We start from the raw sequence: 19799 nt of genomic DNA, 5'->3' as shown, positions 1-19799 counted from the left end.
GAATGAGTAATTAGCTTCTGTTGCTCAGTGAAACAACAGTGTAAGTTCTAGACAACAGAATATTCTAACAGATTATTCACGTATTTCTTCAATGGCTAGGAATTTCTATTTAGATCATCAGAGTGTGAAATAGAAACAAACACTGGAGAGAGAGTGAGAAGACCGGGTTCTGAACCCTGGATTAGGTTGAACCAGTTATTACCTAACTTTATACTATTCTCTTGAAATCTCTGGGCTTTAATTCCTTTATTTGCAAAATCTGGAAAGATTATGTTTTCCCTACATAGTGCATTGGATGAAATTACCTATGAAAATCTTTAGTAAATTATAAAGCACATATGGGGCCAGTGCTGTGGCAGAGCAGGTAAAGCTGCTGCCTGCAGTGCCAATATCCCATATGGGCGCCAGTTAGTGTCCTAGATGCTCCTCTTCTGATCCAGCTCTCTGCTATGTCCTGGGAAAGGAGTAGAATATGTCTCAAGTGCTTGGGCCCCTGCACCCAAGTGGGAGACCTAGAAGAAGCTCCTGGCTTCAGATTAGCTTAGCTCTGGCCATTGCAGCCATTTGGGGGAGTGAATCAGCAGATGGAAGACTTCTCTGTCTCTGCCTCTTGGTAACTCTGTTTTTCAAATAAATAAATAAATAAATAAATCTTTAAAAATAAATAAATTTCAAAAATTACAAAGCACACACAACTATGGCATGATTCTTTATCAGGCTGTATCTCACATTCCTCCCCACACTGCCATCTCTCTTAGAACTGAGAAACAAGATTGCAGGTTTGTTTCATGCAAATCAGCTTCTTTTTTTTTTTAAATTTATTTGACAGGTAGAGTTATAGACAATGAGAGAGAGACAGAGACAAAGGTCTTCCTTCCATTGGTTCACCCCCCAAATGACCGCTACGGCGGCACTGTGCCGATCCGAAGCCAGGAGCCAGGTGCTTCTCCTGGTCTCCCATGCAGGTGCAGGGCCCAAGCACTTGGGCCATCCTCCACTGCCTTCCCGGGCCACAGCAGAGAGCTGGACTGGAAGAGGAGTAGCTGGGACTAGAACCCGGTGCCCATATGGGATGCCAGTGCCGCAGGTGGAGGATTAATCAAGTGAGCCATGGTGCCGGCCCCCAAATCAGCTCCTTACTGGTAAATACCCAACTCTGTTCCTCTTTGGGCTGAAGAGAACCAATGTCACAACTTGTCTCTTCAGAAATCACACAAGAGTCAAACTGTCTGGAGTGACTCTACATCATCGTCTCAGCCAGCTCTTCTGACAACAATGAAAGTCAGGGCACGCCACTCCTGGCACGGCCTTTGCTAGAAGAGCCAAAGGAGGCACCGAAGTGTAGATGGCCACTGCAAGGCACCCAGCCAGCAGGTGGCATGAGGGAATTTGAATAAACTGGGATTGATATCAAATCCCACTATCACTACTCTGGGTGCCTCCACTTTGGGAATGGATTCAGTGAATGGGGATTTGAACTGCCACCAACATTCCAGTTCAACAGAACACACCTCACCACAGCATCACCATCCTAGGAAAATGCCATTCCTGAGGGAACAGCCTCACACATGCCTGAGGACACAACGGTGTGAAAAAGCAAGAAGGGCCATTTTTGTATCTGTATTAGAAACCTGGTTCCTGACCAAGAGAACTGCTTCAAGCAGCTCAATAAAATGTGGCCTCTCATTAACTCAACTCAATTGTATTTCCCTTATGAAAAAGGAAATGAGTCACTCTGCTAATAGCATGTACTCTGTTACGGCAAAATACAGCTCGAACTTGGAGTTCTGTTTCAGCATCTCTAAATGAATGAGGACAATGTCAAATAACAAGCCCCTCTGCTTGTTTGAAGCTCTGTAATGTAGGAATGGGCGCCAGGCCTAGCAGTTAAGATGCCCACATCCCACGCTGAAGTGAACACATCCGAGCTCTGCTTTGTTCCCAAGTCCAGGTTCCCGCTGATGCAGACCCTAGGAGGCAGAAGCGAGGGTTGCAGCAGTTGGGTCCCAGCCACCCACACAGCAGATGCAACCATGACCCAGCCCCAGGCCAGCCACAGCCCTGAGGGCTCGAGAGCAGGGAACTGATACACAGAAGCTCTTCTTGTCTGCTTCTATCTCCAAATAATTTTTTTGAAGATTTATTTATTTATTCAAATGGCAGAGGTACAGAAAGAGACAGAGAGAGAGGTCTTTCAACAACTGGTTCACTCCCCAAATGGTCACATGGTTGGAGCTGGGTGAATCCAAAGCCAGGAGCCAAGAGCTTCTTCCAAGTCTCCCCTGTGAGTACAGAGGACCAAACACTTGGGCCTTCTTCTACTGCTTTCCCTGGCCACTATCAGGAGCTGGACTGGAGGTAGAGCAGCCAGGACACAAATAGGTGCCCATACGGGATGCCAGCTCCAGCAGGCAGATGCTTAACTTACTATATACCACAGCACCAACCCCTCCTAATAATTTTTTTGAATAGGACTAAAATGTAAAAAATTTACAGAGTATTTTTTAGGAAGCGTAACAATTTATAGTACCATGAATTTGTGAGATGGATTAGCTGTCATTCCAAAGGATATGAAAATAAGTTAAAAGTGTATATTTTGTCATTTCTTATTGTGAATAGCAAATCGAAAAGTAAAAGTAAAATGCTTAGCATCAAGTGGGGCACAATCTTACCAAATGAACATTCATGCCTTAGATTGATTACCAAGGTTACTACTACTTAGGCTACCAGAGAAACACTGCAAAAGATTGTAGAAATAACAGCAAAACTGATTGTTGGAGGCATCTAATTTCCTTCCCACATTTTCAACCTAATAGTGCATTCAGAAACTGTTCAAAATATATTACTGTAGTTTTCTTTTTCTGCTTAATACCATTGGTTGAACTCTTTAACACAGAGTAATTCTTAGGTGTTTAAATCCAACTTAAAATGATGGCCTCTTCATTAAAAATAAGAGTGGGGGCTGGCACTGTGGTTCACTAGGCTAATCCTCCGGCTGCGGCACCAGCACCCCAGGGTTCTAGTCCCAGTTGGGGCACCGGATTCTGTCCCGGTTGCTCCTCTTCCAGTCCAGCTCTCTGCTGTGGCCCAGGAAGGCAGTGAAGGATGGCCCAAGTGCTTGGGCCCTGCATCCACATGGGAGACCAGGAGGAAGCACCTGGCTCCTGGCTTCAGATTGGCACAGTGCACAGGCCTAGCGGCCATTTGGGGGTTGAACCAAAGGAAGGAAAACCTTTCTCTCTGTTCTCTCTATCTAACTCTGCCTGTCAAAAAGAAAATAAGAGTGGGAATAAGAGAGGGAGGAGATATATAGTTTAGCACACACTAACTGATCATAAAGATAGGATTAAGTGTCAAAGGGATCACATAAATAAGACCAGGGTCTGCTAATAATAACTGATAGAATTAAAAAGGAGAGAACCGTCCAATGTGGGAAGTGGGATACACAGCAGACTCAAAGAATGACAAATGCCCTAAACAACACTCTGGCCTTAGAATCAACCCTTAAGGCAGTCAGATCTGGCTAAAAATCCCATGAAAGCATTTCAGGCATGGAAAGCCAAGACACTGTGGCAAAAAAAAAAGACCTATATGAAGGATCTCTGTGAGTGAGACCCGGTGGAAAGAAGAGGCCATCAAAGAAGGAGGTACTTTTCTCTGAAGGGAGGAGAGAACTTGCACTTTGACTATGGCCTTGTCTAAATCAGGTCTGAGTTTGTGAAGTCAAGAGGCTTCCATAGCCTTGGTAGCTCATGACAAGAGCCTCGGGTGATCACTGACGTCATAAATAAGAGTGTCAAGTGTTAACAACAGGAGTCACTGTGCACTTGCTCCCCATGTAGGACCTCTGTCCTTAATGTGTTGTACTATGAGAATTAATGGTAAAACCAGTCTCCAAACATTCCTTTATACTTTGTTTGTCTGTGTGGATGCAAACTGTTGAAATCCTTACTTAGTATAGAGTTGATCATCTGTATGTAAATATAATTACAAATGAATCTTAATGAAGAATGAGATGGGAGAGGGAGTAGGAGACGGGATGGTTTTGGGTGGGAGGGTGGTTATCGGGAAGAACTGTTATAATTCAAAAGCTGTACTTTTGAAATTTTTATTTATTAAATAAGTTTTCTAAAAATATATATTACTGTAAAGTCAAGCCAAAAAGCACTAGATTTCATTTGCATTTCTAGTTTTTATTTCTTAATACCCCACTTACAGTGAGTACTTGTCCGATAGAATATTCTTTTGAGATGACCAAGGTGGTTCCATACCAGAAGGCTAGCGCATACGATGCATACATCAGCAGGAAAGCAACACCCACAGAGATGTTGGCTGTAATAGCTTTCTTTATCCCAATTCTTTTAGCTTCTTCTAAATTTTTATTGTACCTGGGAAAAAGAACAGAAGTTATCACATACAAATCCAAGAAATGCATCCTTGTAGTATGACAGTTTTTGAGCCCTGCAGTATACATGGAATGAATGTCTCCTATTGCTCCTGCCTTAATCCTGTGATGTTGGTAATATCTTATCCCCTTTTTTGTAGAACAGGAAACTGAGGCTTATAGAGATTAAGTTATTCATGTGTGGATAGTGTTTGTAAAACTTCCTTCTCTGGTCTTAGCGGTAGTAAAGTAAGTGGAGAAATATTTATCAGATTTCCACAACTTGTGTTGTTTCATACACAAAATAGAAATCATAAAAAAACTGGTGTCTTCCCTTTAAAATCTGCACACAACTTTAATTACCTGATCAAACGAAGACACAATACTGGGAAGTACTAAACACAAGTAATTGTTTAAATCTTTGAATCTTAAGGAAGTTTTGGAAACAGTTTGTTCCCCTCTTGGCTTCCCTTTGGGACTCTGAGAAGGACCAACAGAACAGTTCACAGTGTTAAAGCGTTTTAAGAGTGTTGAATCACTAACAGCTTTCACATTTCAATAATCTATACAATTTATCTTATTTCCATCAATATCTGCTTAAACAATCACTAGCCTACCAAGATTATTTAGGTGAAAAATATGTAATAACCCATCATGAGGTACCAGTGTCCTCCCTTCATCCCTTCCACAGGTTGCCTATGGCCCGTCCCCTCCATCCAGCCTGTGGCTTGGTGGCTTGGGCTTTCCAGCTGCCTCAGAGGTAAGCAAATCAAAATCTCAGCCTATCTATAATCCTGTAACCTGTTCACAGCACAGAAGTTTATCCTGTATTAGCCAGACATGGAGAAGGCCTATTCGTATGTCTTACAGCAAACACAGTACAGAGAATTACACAAAAGGGGGCAAAAACAAGCAAGTAAAACAAATGGCACATCACAGGTTTTCTTTTTCCAGTTCTTACGATGTAAAGATAATAACAGTTAATCTCTGACAGTGCTCTGTTCCTAACATGAAAGCCAAAGGAGCTAGTGTCTTTTGACTTTACTTAAAAGCTGACTGTCCTGCTTAAGGAGAGGTGGAGATAAGCTAACAGGGCCCAGGGTTAGATAAAGAAGGAATTCTGCAAAAACAGAACCAAGGAAAAATTATTAGAGAAACAGGAGAGTTTACACTGAGCCTTAATTCGTCTTCCTCTCCTTGATTACAATTCTCTACAGAACCCAGAGCTGCCTTGCAGAAAGGAGACGCTTATATAAACTGTTCAAGGAAGCAACTCACTTCCATATAGAAGCATGAGGTCTCGGCCCCATAAAACACTTGCCTATATAAATATCATGTAGTATTACACTGATTTTCCTTGGAGGACTCTGTCCACTAGCATGTGCCAGTCTTGCCACACACACGCATGTACTCTTCCTTGACATCATGACTGTGTTTTATAACCAGCTACCCGACCGGTTACAAAGCAAGCCAAAGGAAATGCATATCCCAATCATATGCACCCAAGATCAAAGTTACACAGAACCTCACGGTGATAAAACATTAACCAGCACTAGTTTTAGGCTTCCCAAATGTAAATTCCCAAGTTGTCAATTATGATCTCTCAACAAAGAAATTACTTGTGAAGACCATGGCTCAATATAATACACACGCACACACACACACACACGCTCATACACATAAAACTTTATGAGCTGATCTGAGGCAGAAGGTACTACTAGGAATATATCACACATGGTTACAGTTCGAAGCTTATGACTCATACTTTCTCTCCTTTATTTCAGTTCTTGCTTACCGAGACTAATGTAGAAACCATTTCACTTATAGGAAGTTGTCCTATGCAGCCGAGGTTCACATTGTACAGGAAGAAGCAATACAAGGAAGAAAATAATTAAGATACCAGAAAACACAAATGAAGAAAAAAGGGTAAGGCAGGATGAGACATGAACAATATTTCTTTTACAATAGGATTTTTGTTATTAAAATTAGGTTTCTTTAAATAAAATGTTACACATATGAAACCAGATATTAAAAATTATTCATTCATTAAAAACTTTAGTATGGAAATGATAATTAAAGCAGGAGTTCCTAAAACGCATTAAAGTTATATAACAAAAGCATTGATACTCAGAAAACAGTAAGTACTGTGAAAATCAGTGATGCAAGTTAGCCACATGTAAGAGAGCAAGCAACAATTTTGATTAAGCAAACAGAAATCAATACTAACGTAACATTTCTAAGACATACATAAGAGAGAAGAACATTCTTAAATTAAGGAGAACAAACTACTCTGTACTATAGAATTAAGCTCATTTTAACCTCCAGGTAAATTTCCACTCCAAGAGAGCTAGCTTCCTCCTGCATCTGTTAATTTGAAGAGAAAGTCAAACTAAGACTTTTATTCTTATGTGGAAACAAAGAAGGGAAGGGAAAGAATTAGAAAGAAAACTGAAGGATCATGCTTGGCCTAAGAACAGCCTTATCAACTCCACTTGCAAGTTCCACCACCAGCCTAGGTACCTGTCACCCCTCCTCCTCCCTCCTCTCCAGATGAGGCACCATAATCGCATACCAGCCTCCTCCCAGGTCTCACTGCTTCTGTCAGCTCCCATGCATTCACTAGACTCCTGACAGAGCAACAGTCTTGAAATACAATGTGGATGGCCATGACCCTGATAACACCTGCGGCTGCTTCTCTATGCCTGTGGAATCAAGTCCTAACTCTTCTCCATGGCCTGCAACAAGCCCCTGCCCACCCCAACCTCCTGTCACTCACTGAGCCCCAAGCATCCAAGCCATATTTCCCACAACAGACAGAATCCCTGCCACCTCTGGACACTCTGAGACTTGCCCACCCACTGCACCCCTCCCCTCCAAGAGGTCTTCCCTGGCCATATTTGTCTTCCTCATCCTCATTAGCATACTCTGACTTTTTCAGAGCACATTTAAAAATCTACAACTTAATTCATTTCACAGATGACTTCTTCCTTATATTCTCATTCATTTACTGTTCTGATTGAGGATCACATTGGGCTGAGGGCTTCTCAGATTTCCAACTCTTTTTTTTTTTTTTTTCTTGACAGGCAGAGTGGACAGTGAGAGAGAGAGACAGAGAGAAAGGTCTTCCTTTGCCGTTGGTTCACCCTCCAATGGCCGCCGCGCTGCAGCCGGCGCACCGCGCTGATCCGATGGCAGGAGCCAGGAGCCAGGTGCTTTTCCTGGTCTCCCATGGGGTGCAGGGCCCAAGCACTTGGGCCATCCTCCACTGCACTCCCTGGCCACAGCAGAGGGCTGGCCTGGAAGAGGGGCAACTGGGACAGAATCCGGCGCCCCGACCGGGACTAGAACCCGGTGTGCCGGTGCCGCTAGGCGGAGGATTAGCCTAGTGAGCTGCGGCGCCGGCCTCCAACTCATTTTTGAGAACTCAGAGCAGTACAGTGCCTAGCGCATGGTAGATGCCTTTTTTTTGTTTTTGTTTTTTAAGATTTGTTTTATTTATTTGAAAGACAGAGTCAGAGAGAGAGGGACAGAGAGAGGTCTTTAATTCACTGGTTCGCTCCCCAAATTGCTGCAATCACTGGAGCTCAGTCAATCTGAAGCCAGGAGCTTCTTCCAGGTCTCCCACGTGGGTACAGGGGCCCAAGGATTTCAGCCATCCTCCACTGCCTTCACAGGCATATCAGCAGGGAGCTGGATCAGAAGTAGAGCAGCTGGGACTAGAACTAGTGCCCATGTGGTTGCTGGCGCCACAGGCTGGCCCCTGTGGTAGGTATTAGACAAATTTGCTGAATGAATGAACTTTTTTTTTTTTTTTTTTTTTGACAGGCAGAGTTAAGACAGTGTGAGAGAGAGACAGAGAGAATCTGCAGAGGATTAGCCTAGTGAGCCATGATGCCGGCCCTGAATGAATTTTTTTTTTTTTTTTTTTGACAGGCAGAGTGGACAGTGAGAGACAGAGAGAAAGGTCTTCCTTTTCCGTTGGTTCACCCTCCAATGGCTGCCGTGGCTGGCGCGCTGCGCTGATCCAAAGCCAGGAGCCAGGTGCTTCTTCCTGGACTCCCATGGGGTGCAGGGCCCAAGGACCTGGGCCATCCTCCACTGCCTTCCCAGGCCACAGCAGAGAGCTGGACTGGAAGAGGGGCAACCAGGACAGAATCTGGCGCTCCGACCGGGACTAGAACCTGGTGTGCCGGTGCTGCAAGGCGGAGGATTAGCCTATTGAGCCGCGGCGCCGGCCCTGAATGAACTTTTAAGAAGTGGTCAATGGTGCCAGAATTGCAGTGCAACAAGTACAGCAACCACCTGTACACTGGCATCTCCTATGAATTCCAGTTCAAATCCCAGCTGTTCCACTTCCAACTCAGCTCCCTGCTAACACATGTCGGAGAGCAGAGAAAGATGGTTCAAGTACTTGAACCCATGCCACCCATGTGGGAGACCTGGATGGAGATGCAGGCTCTTGGCTTCAGTTTGGCCCAACCCCAGCTGTTGTGGACCTGGGAAGTAAACCAGCAGACTGAATATCTCCTCTGTAACTCTTTCAAATAAATAAATCAATCTTGCTTTTTTTTTTTTTTTTTAATGGTCAAGGTCAAGCTGGATAGAACATTAGGCCATGAGGTTTTAGGCTTGTGTCTAGTCATTTTCCAAGACAAAACTAATTTTAATTCTCCACCCCAGAATAACATTCCAAAGATTGATTCAAGTAACTAATATCTTCTAAAGAAACAGTTTCACACATAAATTGAGTCTCTGAGTACAGCTATGGAAACCTGCTTACTTATTCTTCTAATTAATAATGCATCACCATCTTCTCTGGGAAAATCTTTATGTACCTAAATAATTAAAGCATTCCATTAAAAAAACTGAGTTCCTTTAAATCTTTAGTGAACTGAAATTATCAAATTTATACATGTTGTGAATGTTGGACTTGATTCCCACAATGTTCTTTCCTTCCTTATCCAAGTTACAACCCAAATATCATCATTGCTTTTGTTGCACAAACCTTTTAAAAAGATTGTCATATACCTTCAATTTAGGATGTCACTGATTCTAAGAAGTACAGTTGTAATTTCTGGAGCAATAAGAAAGGAGTTGGACAGGACACTCTGTGTAGAGGTAGAACCCAAAGGGTTTTATGGCCTCACGTAAGAAGCACCACACATGCCACCAGGTAAGGGGCAGCAGGAAGGCTCACGTTTCTCAATCCTGGCACCAGACGAAGGGAGGGAAAACGATGGCACCTGAGAATCTGAACCCCAAGGCAGCCGTAGGCAGGTAGGAGGTTGCATTCACACTGCCAGTAAGACACGGAATTGAACAGAAGAAGGTCGCTGGCTAGCAGTGCCCCTGCTGAGTGGCAGAAGCACACTTAAGTCCTGCCTAGAAGAGCCTGACTTCAATCCAGACCCCAGGCAAATGACAGATGACACTCACTGTAAGCTTTATTCCAGTTTCCGAAATGATCAACCATAGGGGAAAGTGAGCATCTCAGAGTTAACGAAACACAAGTACTAAATACTTTCTAATTGCTCATCGCTAATCTACAGGAATGCTATGGATCCTGAAGACTGATCAAGTCCTAGAGATCTTATTGTACTCTGTTAGCTTAGAGTCTGCTGGAATTTCTTTGTAGACAATCATATCATGTGAGAAAAACGATGGCTTCATTCGCACCCCTATTTCTTTTTGCTTTATTATTATTTTTATTCTTCATAGTTTCCTTGGCCTCATCCAATAGTACTGCAAGGCTAAACAAAATGATGCTAGCAGACATACTGGTCTCATTCCATATTTGCTCTTTGGGTTTTTAAAAATTATTTTCAAATTCACAGATAAAATCGTATGTACTGCTTTCATTATGTAAATGTTTCCTGTGGGTGTACACCTTTTATTAGATTAAGGGAGTTACAGGGTTGGCGCTGTGGCATAGCCAGTAAAGCTGCCGCATGCAGTGCCGGCATCCCATATGGGCGCTGGTTTGAGTCCCAGCTGCTCCACTTCTGATCCAGCTCTCTGGTATGGCCTAGGAAAGCAGTGGAAGATGGCCCAAGTCCGTCCTTGGGTCCCTGTAACCGTATGGGAGACCCAGAAGATTACTCCTAGCTCCTGGCTTCGGATTGGCTTCGACCACTGAAGCCAAATGGGGAGTGAACCAGCGGATGGAAGACCTCTCTCTCTTTCTGCTTCTCTTTCCCTCTCTGTTTAACTCTTAAATAAATAATATATTTTAGAAAAGACAGTTAATGTTTTATTGCCAGTTTTGTAAGTTTCTGTCATGAATCATACATATTTAATGCTTCTGGTCCACCTATCAAAATGTTTCTTTTAATCTGTTAATGATTAATTATATTAAAATATTTCTTAATGATGAATAATCTTTACATTCATAAGATAAAGCCAAAATAATCAGGATTTTTTTTAACCTAGTATTTCTCACATGGACTTTTTAGCTAATTATTTTTTACTTAAAATTCCTGTTCCTATGTATTTAAGTGAAATTGTCATTTAATTTTCCTTTCTCATATTATTCCTGTTTGGTTGTGCTACCAGAGTTACACTAGCCTCATAAAAATAAGGCTCCTTTTTTCCCATATTTTTCTAGCATACTATCTATATCATCAGGGTTTTGAAATTTATTAGGATAAAGCTATGTTTATAGCTAATTTTCTATTTTAAAAAACATAGCTTTATCCTAATAAATTTCAAAAAAATTTATAGAAAAGTAAAAAAATGTAAGATTGATAAACTTATAAACTAGCTATAAATTTTTTTTTAACTTACTTTCATTCTGTTCAAAAGGTAAAGAAATAGAGAGAAGCAGAGACAAAGATCTTCCATCCATCGGTCCACAAATGTCCCCAACAAATGGGGCAGGAGCCTGGAACTCAATCCAGTGGGATGGCAAGGACCCAAGTTCTTGAGCTATCCTCTGCTGCCCTGCAGAACACCACTGAGCAGGAAACTAGAATCAGAAGTGGAGCCGGGATCTGAATCTAAGCATTGCAATGTGGGATGCAGGCTTCCCAAACAGTACCTCATCCACTGCACCAACTGCCCACTCCATTTAATTTTCTTTAAATTTTAAAAAATATTATCTAATGCTTTGCTTTTTTTTTTTTCTAACTTCTCAGCTTCGACGTTTAGGTCATCCATCTTCAGCAGTTTTTCATTTCTTCTACCAGACATTCCAGTATCAATGGGTCAGAACTCATTTTTAATGGGAAATCCCTGGCTTTGCTCAAAAATCAATGGATTTAATGAATGTTATAAACTTCAATAAATTACCACCTATACTATCAGAAATCTAATTAAATGGATTATATATAATTATATATAATTAAATTATATATAATAAAAAATATCCTGAACTTTTGTACAAATGTGTTTTGGTTTTATTTTTATCCTCAAAATCATTGAGCATCTCAACAGAGTAGGGATGAAAGATGAACTACAAGTGAACACATACCCCAGAGATCGTGCATAAGATACTCATTCAATCTTGGAGAATCAACAAACAGTTCAACAGGCATGCATGCACACGTGCACACACACAGATACAAAATGACTCAGCTTTAGAAAACCAGTTTTCTATTGTTCACACAGAAAATTCTAGAAAATCCTCTGAATTAACAGATATAAGAAGAGTTCAAGTAGAATTTCAGCTTCTCCAGAATACTGGTTGTGTATTAATAGAACCATTAAAGTATCTAAGGAAACAAGCATAAGAGAAAGCCCTTAAAGTTAACACTGTCAGTCTGAAAGGCATACGGGCAACCAGGAATGTAACTTCATAAACAAACTCAAACCTTTCCAGTTCCTTCTGTTGTCCTCCAAACGCAATCACAGTTCTAATTGCCGCTAGGACCTCTTCAGCCACAGCTCCTGCTTTTGCATACGCTAACAGTTCTTTATCAGTAAATGAAGACATTATCTGTTTAAAAATGAAAGTTCAGATCTAAATTTTTTAATGTCAATTTTATCATTTGTGAAGTAAAAGTATATACACAATGATGACTGTAGATTAATACACACAGAACAAAATCTTTTGTCTTTGGTCATGATATTCTATTTTGTAGTAGCATAAATGGATTCTGGAAGGTATTTAAACAAAAATAACTTACCTTATAATTCCATTTTCTATACATTTTTGAAGTACCCTCATACTTTAGCTCTGTAAGTCACCCAAATTCATTTTGGGTTGAGATGGGATTTAACAGATTAACTGCAACTTTTATTTTCCTACTGAAAGCCTCATAGAGCCTCCCAAGTAAATATAAGATGTGAAATTTTAGAATAAAATAAATCTCAAAAAAATTTAGAAAAGAAAGTACTTACTACTGTGTCATCATAAACAAATACAGAAACAGGCACCCTATCAAAGAAATATGATATGCACTCAACAGCAGGTGCATAACTTGTGTTAAAGTGGGCAGCCAGGGGAAGGTGGGGGACAGGTGCTAAGAGGATTTAAGAAGGTTTTAACATCAGGGAAAGCAAAGCGTTTCCTCTGCTGCTGCTCCAGGACGAATCCTGTTCATCTGGCCACCAGGGAGGTCTGTTTCCTAGATGCCCTTTGATTCTTCATTTGTCTCCTGAGCAAGATCTCCTTCACGCTTCTCAACTGCCCAAGAGGTGGGTATTATTTCCCCCACTTAACACAGGAGGAAATGGAAGCATGAAGAGGCTCAGTATTAGGTGGGATATCCAGGCGTCAAGACTGAGTCCACGTAGCTTCGAAGCCTCACGGGACAGCCACAGCACTAAGTCTGAAACCAAGCACTGCCACATGCAGGAGGACAAAAGCTGGACCAACTGGCAAGGGCAGGACCAAGGTTACTACCTGAAGCTAGACTGGGAAAGCAGGCAACCGTCTCAGTACAGACTACACATAACCAATTTGTAGCAAGATTCTAGTCAACAATACTACATTCTTTCAATAAATAATTCACAGGCTGTTGTGGACTACTCTGTTAGCACTATCAGTCTATTTCCTATATTTTTATATCATTTTTCCATTTCTCAACATAGTTTTTTTTAAAATCATTTTGTAAGTGCTTTATCTATTTAACTATTTGAGATCGTTGTGGACTCCTGCAGGCATATAAAACAAAACACACTGTCTCATACATACTTTATCCAGTGCCTCCCAATAGTTGTATCTGAAAACTACTGAACAATATCACAATGAGGGATTTAACACTGATGTAACCCATCAACATTACTCAGATTTCCCAGCACTCATGATGCATGTCACTCTAAGCAACAGTACTACCTGTGCAGATCACACACCAGCTGCCACAGGCATGAGAGAACAGCCCACACAGGTGCCCTCAGGCCACCTTTACAGCCACAGCCACCTCTGTCTCTACTCTTCCTTCCCCCATTATCTCTATTAATTACTTAAAAGTACAGGCATCAGTAAGGGAGCTTTCAGGATGCGTTTTTTCACACAGTAAGTCTGAGACTCATCCAGGGTGCTGCACCTGTCAACAGCTCCTTCCCCTCTATAGCTGGGGAGCATTCCGAGGCCCAGACCTGATAGTTTGTTGCCTCTCACCTGTCCAAGGCAGTCTGGACTGTCTCCCTTTGGTGACTGTTATTAACAGTCCACCATAAAGCTCTCCTGAACATGGTTATTATGGCAACATAATTTTCTTTTCTTCCAGATGCAAGCAGGCAGTGTCACTGCTTGGTTACACAGTAATTGCACCTTGAGTTTTATAAAGAACTGGAAAACCTTCGCCCAGAGTGACTCCACCATTTTCAGTTCCCTCCATTGATCTACGAGGAACCCAGTTTTCTGCACTTTCTCCAGCATGTGCTGTCTCACAATTTTAAATTCAGCCATCCTGACAGATGCGAAGTGACAGCTTCTTGTGGCTGAATCTGCATTTCAATGATGGCTAACCACATTGAGCAACTTTTCACGTGCTTACTTCCAGCCCTACATCCTCTCTGGAAATGTCTATGATTAAATGCACATTCTCAATGCATTCTTCCTTTCTTCACTGCTGGGCATTTTTCTATTTATTTATTTACTTATTTATTTGAGAGGCAGAGTTAGAGAGAGGGAGAGAGGATGTGAGGGCGATCTGGCTGCGACATCTGTCACCCCATTGATCGCCAGGGTTGATTCGGCTGATCTGGCTGGCTAGGCGGGTGTCCCCTTCCTCCCTCACCGCTCCATGTGCGTCCCTCCCGAAGCTGCGCGCTCGGTCGAAGAGGACGACCATCCCCGCTAGAGGAGGACCGGTCTTCGGTCAAGGGTATACGAGAGAGGGAGAGAAAGAGAAAGCTCTTCCATCCACTGGGTCATACCACAGATGGCCACAACAGCCAGAGCTAGGCCTATCTGAAGCCAGGAGCCTCTTCCCAGGTTTTCCAGGGAGATGCAGGGGCCCAGGGACTTGGGCCACCTTCTACTGATTTCCCAGGGCCCAGCCAGAAAGCTCCAACTGATGAGGAGCCTAGAAACAAACCAGTGCCCATATAGGATGCCCACACTATTGGCTGACGCTTAGCCAGTCCCCACTGTTCAGTACTGAAAGCTCTTTATGTATTCTAGAGTGGTTCGTGGTCAGACATGTGGTTTTCCTATCATTCCTTGCCAGTCTTTTTATTACTTGATATGGGCGTTCACAATGTAAACTGGCTTTTTTTTTTTTTTTTTGACAGGCAGAGTTAGACAGTGAGAGAGAGAGACACACACACAGAGAAAGGTCTTCCTTTTTCCATTGGTTCACCATCCAAATGGCCGCTGCGGCTGGCTTGCTGCGCCGATCCGAAGCCAGGAGCCAGGTGCCTCCTCCTGGTCTCCCATGTGGGTGCAGGGCCCAAGGACCTGGGCCATCCTCCACTGCCTTCCCGGGCCACAGCAGAGAGCTGGACTGGAAGAGGAGCAATCGGGACAGAATCTGGCGCCCTACCAGGACTAGAACCCGGGGTGCTGGCGCCCCAGGCAGAGGATTAGCCAAGTGAGCTGTGGCGCCGGCCATAAACTAGCTTTTATATCGATCAAGTCTGACATATCAATGTCTCCTTTTTTTCTTCTGAAAAATAAATTACATTATCAAGGCCAACATTGTGTGCAGGTTAAGCCACTACATGCAATGTCAGTATCCTGTGAGTCTCAGCTATTCCATTGTTGTTTTTTTTTTTTTTTTTTTTTTTTTTTTGGACAGGCAGAGTTAGTGAGACAGACAGAGACAGAGAGAAAGGTCTTCCTTCCGTTGGTTCACCCCCCAAATGGCCGCTACAGCCGGCTTGCTGCACCGATTTGAAGCCAGGAGCCAGATGCCTCCTCCTGGTCTCCCATGCGGGTGCAGGACCCAAGGACCTGGGCCATCCTTCACTCCCTCCCGGGCCACAGCAGAGAGCTGGACTGGAAGAGGAGCAACCAGGACAGAATCCAGCGCCCCGACTGGGACTAGAACTTGGGGTGCTGGCGCCACAGGCAGATGATTAGCCAAGTGGCGCCGGCCTAGCAAGGCATTTTTAAATAGCTGTTTTAAAATGTTTGTCAGTAGGACAGGCATTTGGTCTAACATTTAAGCCACTAGTCGGAATGTCCACCTTCCATGTTGCAGTGCTTGGGTCTGAATCTCAGTTCTACTCTTGATTCTACCTTCCTGCTAACGTGCACCTAGAGAGGCCGGTGATGGCTCAAGTTACTGGTTCACTTACATGGAGACTACAGCAAGTTCACTCCTCCTGGGCATTAAGAGCACGACCCAATGGATAGGGGTCACCCCAACCCCAGTCTGTCTCTTTCTCTCCCTCCCTCTCCCTTCTTCCTCCTCTCAGGTAAGTAAATAAATAATTTCAAATCCTTGTCAGATGATTCCAACATCTGATTTAGCTCAGTGCTGGTGTCAGTTAATTGTATGGGTTTTTTCCCCCTCATTCCAGTTGTGATTTTCTTAGTTCTAGGTATAAAAGTTAACTTTTGATTGTATTCTGAATTTTCTATAATGTTAGGAGATGCTGGTTCCTGTTCAAATCTTTTGCTTTAGCAGGCAGTCATACTGTTTAGGTTTAGCATGGTACTCTTGGTCCACTTTTGTGAGCTGTGGGTCCAGTGACAGTTTAAATATTTGGAGCCTTTGTGGCACTGGTTTTGCTCAGCTTGGTTCCATTTGCAGCTGCGGGCCCCCCAGCCCTTGCTTCTGTTACCTGAGGAAGTGGAAGTAGTTTACCAAAGTCGAAGAGCAGAAATCTCTTGGTGGGTAAACAGTGTGGGACTTCCCCTCTGAGAGCCCTCCAGCTATCTCAGCACCCCTGGGCAGGGGAAGAGGGTCTTGGTAACACAGGTATAAGAAGACTTCCTAGATAGGCCACTGGGTGTGACTGGGGTCCTTCCTAATGTTCCTGTTTGCTTTGGCAAGTATCAGTTGGGGAGGAGTATGTCAGAATCACTGGACAAAGGGCCACTTTTTCTTTAAACATGGCTGACAACCAGAGAATTTGAGAACTCCATCTGAAATCATTTCCTTTTTATTAAAGAAATAGTATCTGAAGGAATTTAAAATTAATTATAAAAGACTGAATTATGGTGCAATTTCTGAAATTAGAATGGACACCAATATATTTCTGATAGTTTTTCAACAAGCACTTATGTGAGGAGTTTGCACCTTGCTTAATATCCTAGTAAACAAAAAAAAATCAATGAACAGCTAGAAGCTTTTGCCAAATATTTAAACTAACCAATAGCCACGAGGAACTCCAATTCAACTCTATTAGTCTAAGTAACAAATTAACTTCAGTTTCTTCCTCTGTGAAATCAGACAATATGTATGCTTCAGAATCCCAACGTGTCTGTCTGTCTGAGAGCAGACACTCAACAAACAGTACTGTTTGCACAAACAACATCTGTCTTCCAGGGTAACATTTTTAAAACTTTTAAATACTCATAGCCAGACTTATTTGGTGTTAGGCTTGGTTTTCTTTGGTCTTCCACGACTTACATCTTTTCGCTGCATGAATCTGTAGCATCTTCTCCAAACTATGCTGAACGCAACAAAAATTATATATAGGGACACTTGCTCCGGGGCAGTCCTACTCTTACATCAAATCCCCAGAACCATGTTGAAAGGAAATGAAGTTTTACAAAATCACTTCAGAGATGTATACAGAGGGGGATGTATACAGTGGGGAAGGCCACTGTGCTATCTCACCTTCCTCACTAGGAGAGACAACTGGAGGCTAAGGATTTACATGCACAAGGAACTAGAAAAAATGTACTGTCTTAAAATAATTCTGTAACAACCGATTCAAATCTAAATAACATAGATCGATTTACAATGCTGACAAAACTGTAAAATCAATTTGCAAATTAAAAAAAAAATCTACAAACCCCAAATGAACTAATGCCAAAGCTGTTAATGGCATGGTCCACATGTGCTCTTCACTGAACTTGAACCTCTACTTGCTATGTGAATTCGGCATTGAGTTCACGTCCTTTTTATGAAGGCAGATGATGAGTACTTCTTTCTTTCTAACTGTTCCCCAGATAATCACAGGGCCAAGGACAGCAGGGAGTTCTGGCAAGAGGAGCACTAAGATAAGATCTGCTTATACTGCTGATTCTGAACAAAAGATTTAAAACAAGTATCAAATATAGAACCAGTGCTATCATATGGTAAACAGATCGTTCTATGGGGATGGGAAAGGTCACAATTTAATACCCAGCCTTCACTTACCTTTGCCCAGAGAGCAGCTGAGAGTCCAAGAACAGGACTAATGGCCAAAATCACCAGGGTTAGTTTCCAACCACGTGTAAATCCTACTATAAAACCGGTGAAAAATGTTGACATTGACTGAAAGAACATTCCAATTTTGTCACCAATCCCGTCATTAATTTTGGAGACATCACTAAAAGAACAGATCGTGTTAGAAACCGATGTCAGAACTGTAAACACAGAACTCTTCTCCTGAACACAGTTTTGTTTTGATTATCGGATAAATTAATTGGTAATAAGGGTATCTGCTTTGTCTGGCAGGGTTAAAGTTCCTAGTCGGGTATCTGTCATTCACAATGGGACTCGAGTCTACTTTAGCCCAGGAGCTAGACATACAGCAAGCATGCTCAAAAAGTATTCCACCCAAAAACTTCCAGCTGCTCATTGCTCAGCTGCACCCTCCCAGATTTCTGGATTCTCAAGTCCAATCCCTCATTCAGTGCGAGTCATGTAGGTACCCTCATGCCTCGCCAGGACACTGGGAACAAAACAGATGCACCAGCCACAACCACTGCTCAGAAGGACCTTAGCTCCACAGTTAGAAGCCTGAGTGATGATACACCAACTTTTCCTAATGATCTGATGACAATGAATTCATTTTTATTAAGAATAAGACCACATCTGAACAAAACGTAAAACTTACTCTGTGAGCCGGGTGTTCAGCTCTCCAACATCATGCACGTCAAACCAGCCTATCTCCTGGCGCATTATAGAATGAAAAAACTGTTTTCTAATTTTAAATGTTTGTCTTCCAGCTGCCAAGCACCAAAACGAAACCTGAATGTAAGCAGCAACAAGCACACCAGCACCAATTCCACTGTAGTAGTAGGCGTACCTGAAAAACAACACCACAGCTCACACTCCGTCTTCTCATCCAGACACGTTTCCCAAACAGACCACTCAGCCTTGCTTTTTTCAGTTTTCTGTGTAAATCACCATCCTTAACAATAAACTCTCCTTGCAGCAAGGAGAGCTGGTGGTAAGCATCCAACTATGTCTGTGACAACAGTGGAATGGGAAAGAACAGTTTCTGCTTCAGTTGAAATCCCACCTCTTCATTTAACTGCTGTGTGACCACAGTCAAACTTCCTAAGCTGCTTAATTTTTCCAAGCATCAGTTTTCCCATGGTAAATGGAGATAAGAATAATAATGCAGGCTGGCGCCGTGGCTCACTTGGCTAATCCTCTGCTTGTGGTGCCAGCACCACAGGGTTCTAGTCCCCGTTGCTCCTCTTCCAGTCCAGCTCTCTGCTGTGGCCCAGGAGGGCAGTGGAGCATGGCCCAAGTGCTTAGGCCCTGCACCCGCATGGGATACCAGGAGAAGCACCTGGCTCCTGGCTTCGGATTGGCGCAGCGCTGGCCGTAGAGGCCATTTGGGGGGTGAACCAATGGAAGGAAGACGTTTCTCTCTGTGTCTCTCTCTCTCACTAACTGCCTGTCAAAAAAAAAAAAAATAATAATAATGCAGTAATATATGAAATACACTTAGGTCAGTGGCTGCCACACAGTAAGCCCACTGATAACTCCAGTGAGTGCACAAGACAGTGTAGGGGCCTGTGGCATCCTGGCACCAGCTAAGACCCATCACTGTTGTCACCTACTTTCATCATCACCAGCTGAAGAGCAGTGTAGAGTGGTCTCTGCTCTCTGAGAGATGGAAATAACCTGTCATAAAG

At 42.8% G+C, this 19799-nt stretch overlaps 1 protein-coding gene across 2 annotated transcripts in view; it reads right to left on the bottom strand.

Moving 5' to 3' along the window:
- ABCB1 (ATP binding cassette subfamily B member 1) overlaps window positions 1–19799 on the bottom strand; it is a 196536-nt gene that overhangs the window by 44539 nt on the left and 132198 nt on the right. The window contains 6 exon segments of one of the 2 annotated variants that reach the window (NM_001082159.1): window positions 4217–4243; window positions 4245–4267; window positions 4270–4388; window positions 12193–12317; window positions 18085–18256; window positions 18767–18958. In NM_001082159.1, the coding sequence (NP_001075628.1) occupies window positions 4217–4243; window positions 4245–4267; window positions 4270–4388; window positions 12193–12317; window positions 18085–18256; window positions 18767–18958 (658 nt within the window). 2 annotated transcript variants of the gene reach the window in all.

The sequence above is a fragment of the Oryctolagus cuniculus genome, chromosome 16, assembly GCF_964237555.1.
Source record: "Oryctolagus cuniculus chromosome 16, mOryCun1.1, whole genome shotgun sequence".
Classification (NCBI taxonomy): Eukaryota; Metazoa; Chordata; class Mammalia; order Lagomorpha; family Leporidae; genus Oryctolagus; species Oryctolagus cuniculus.
The sequence above is the reverse complement of the archived record's forward strand: the minus strand, read 5'-3'. Positions and strand labels throughout refer to the sequence as shown.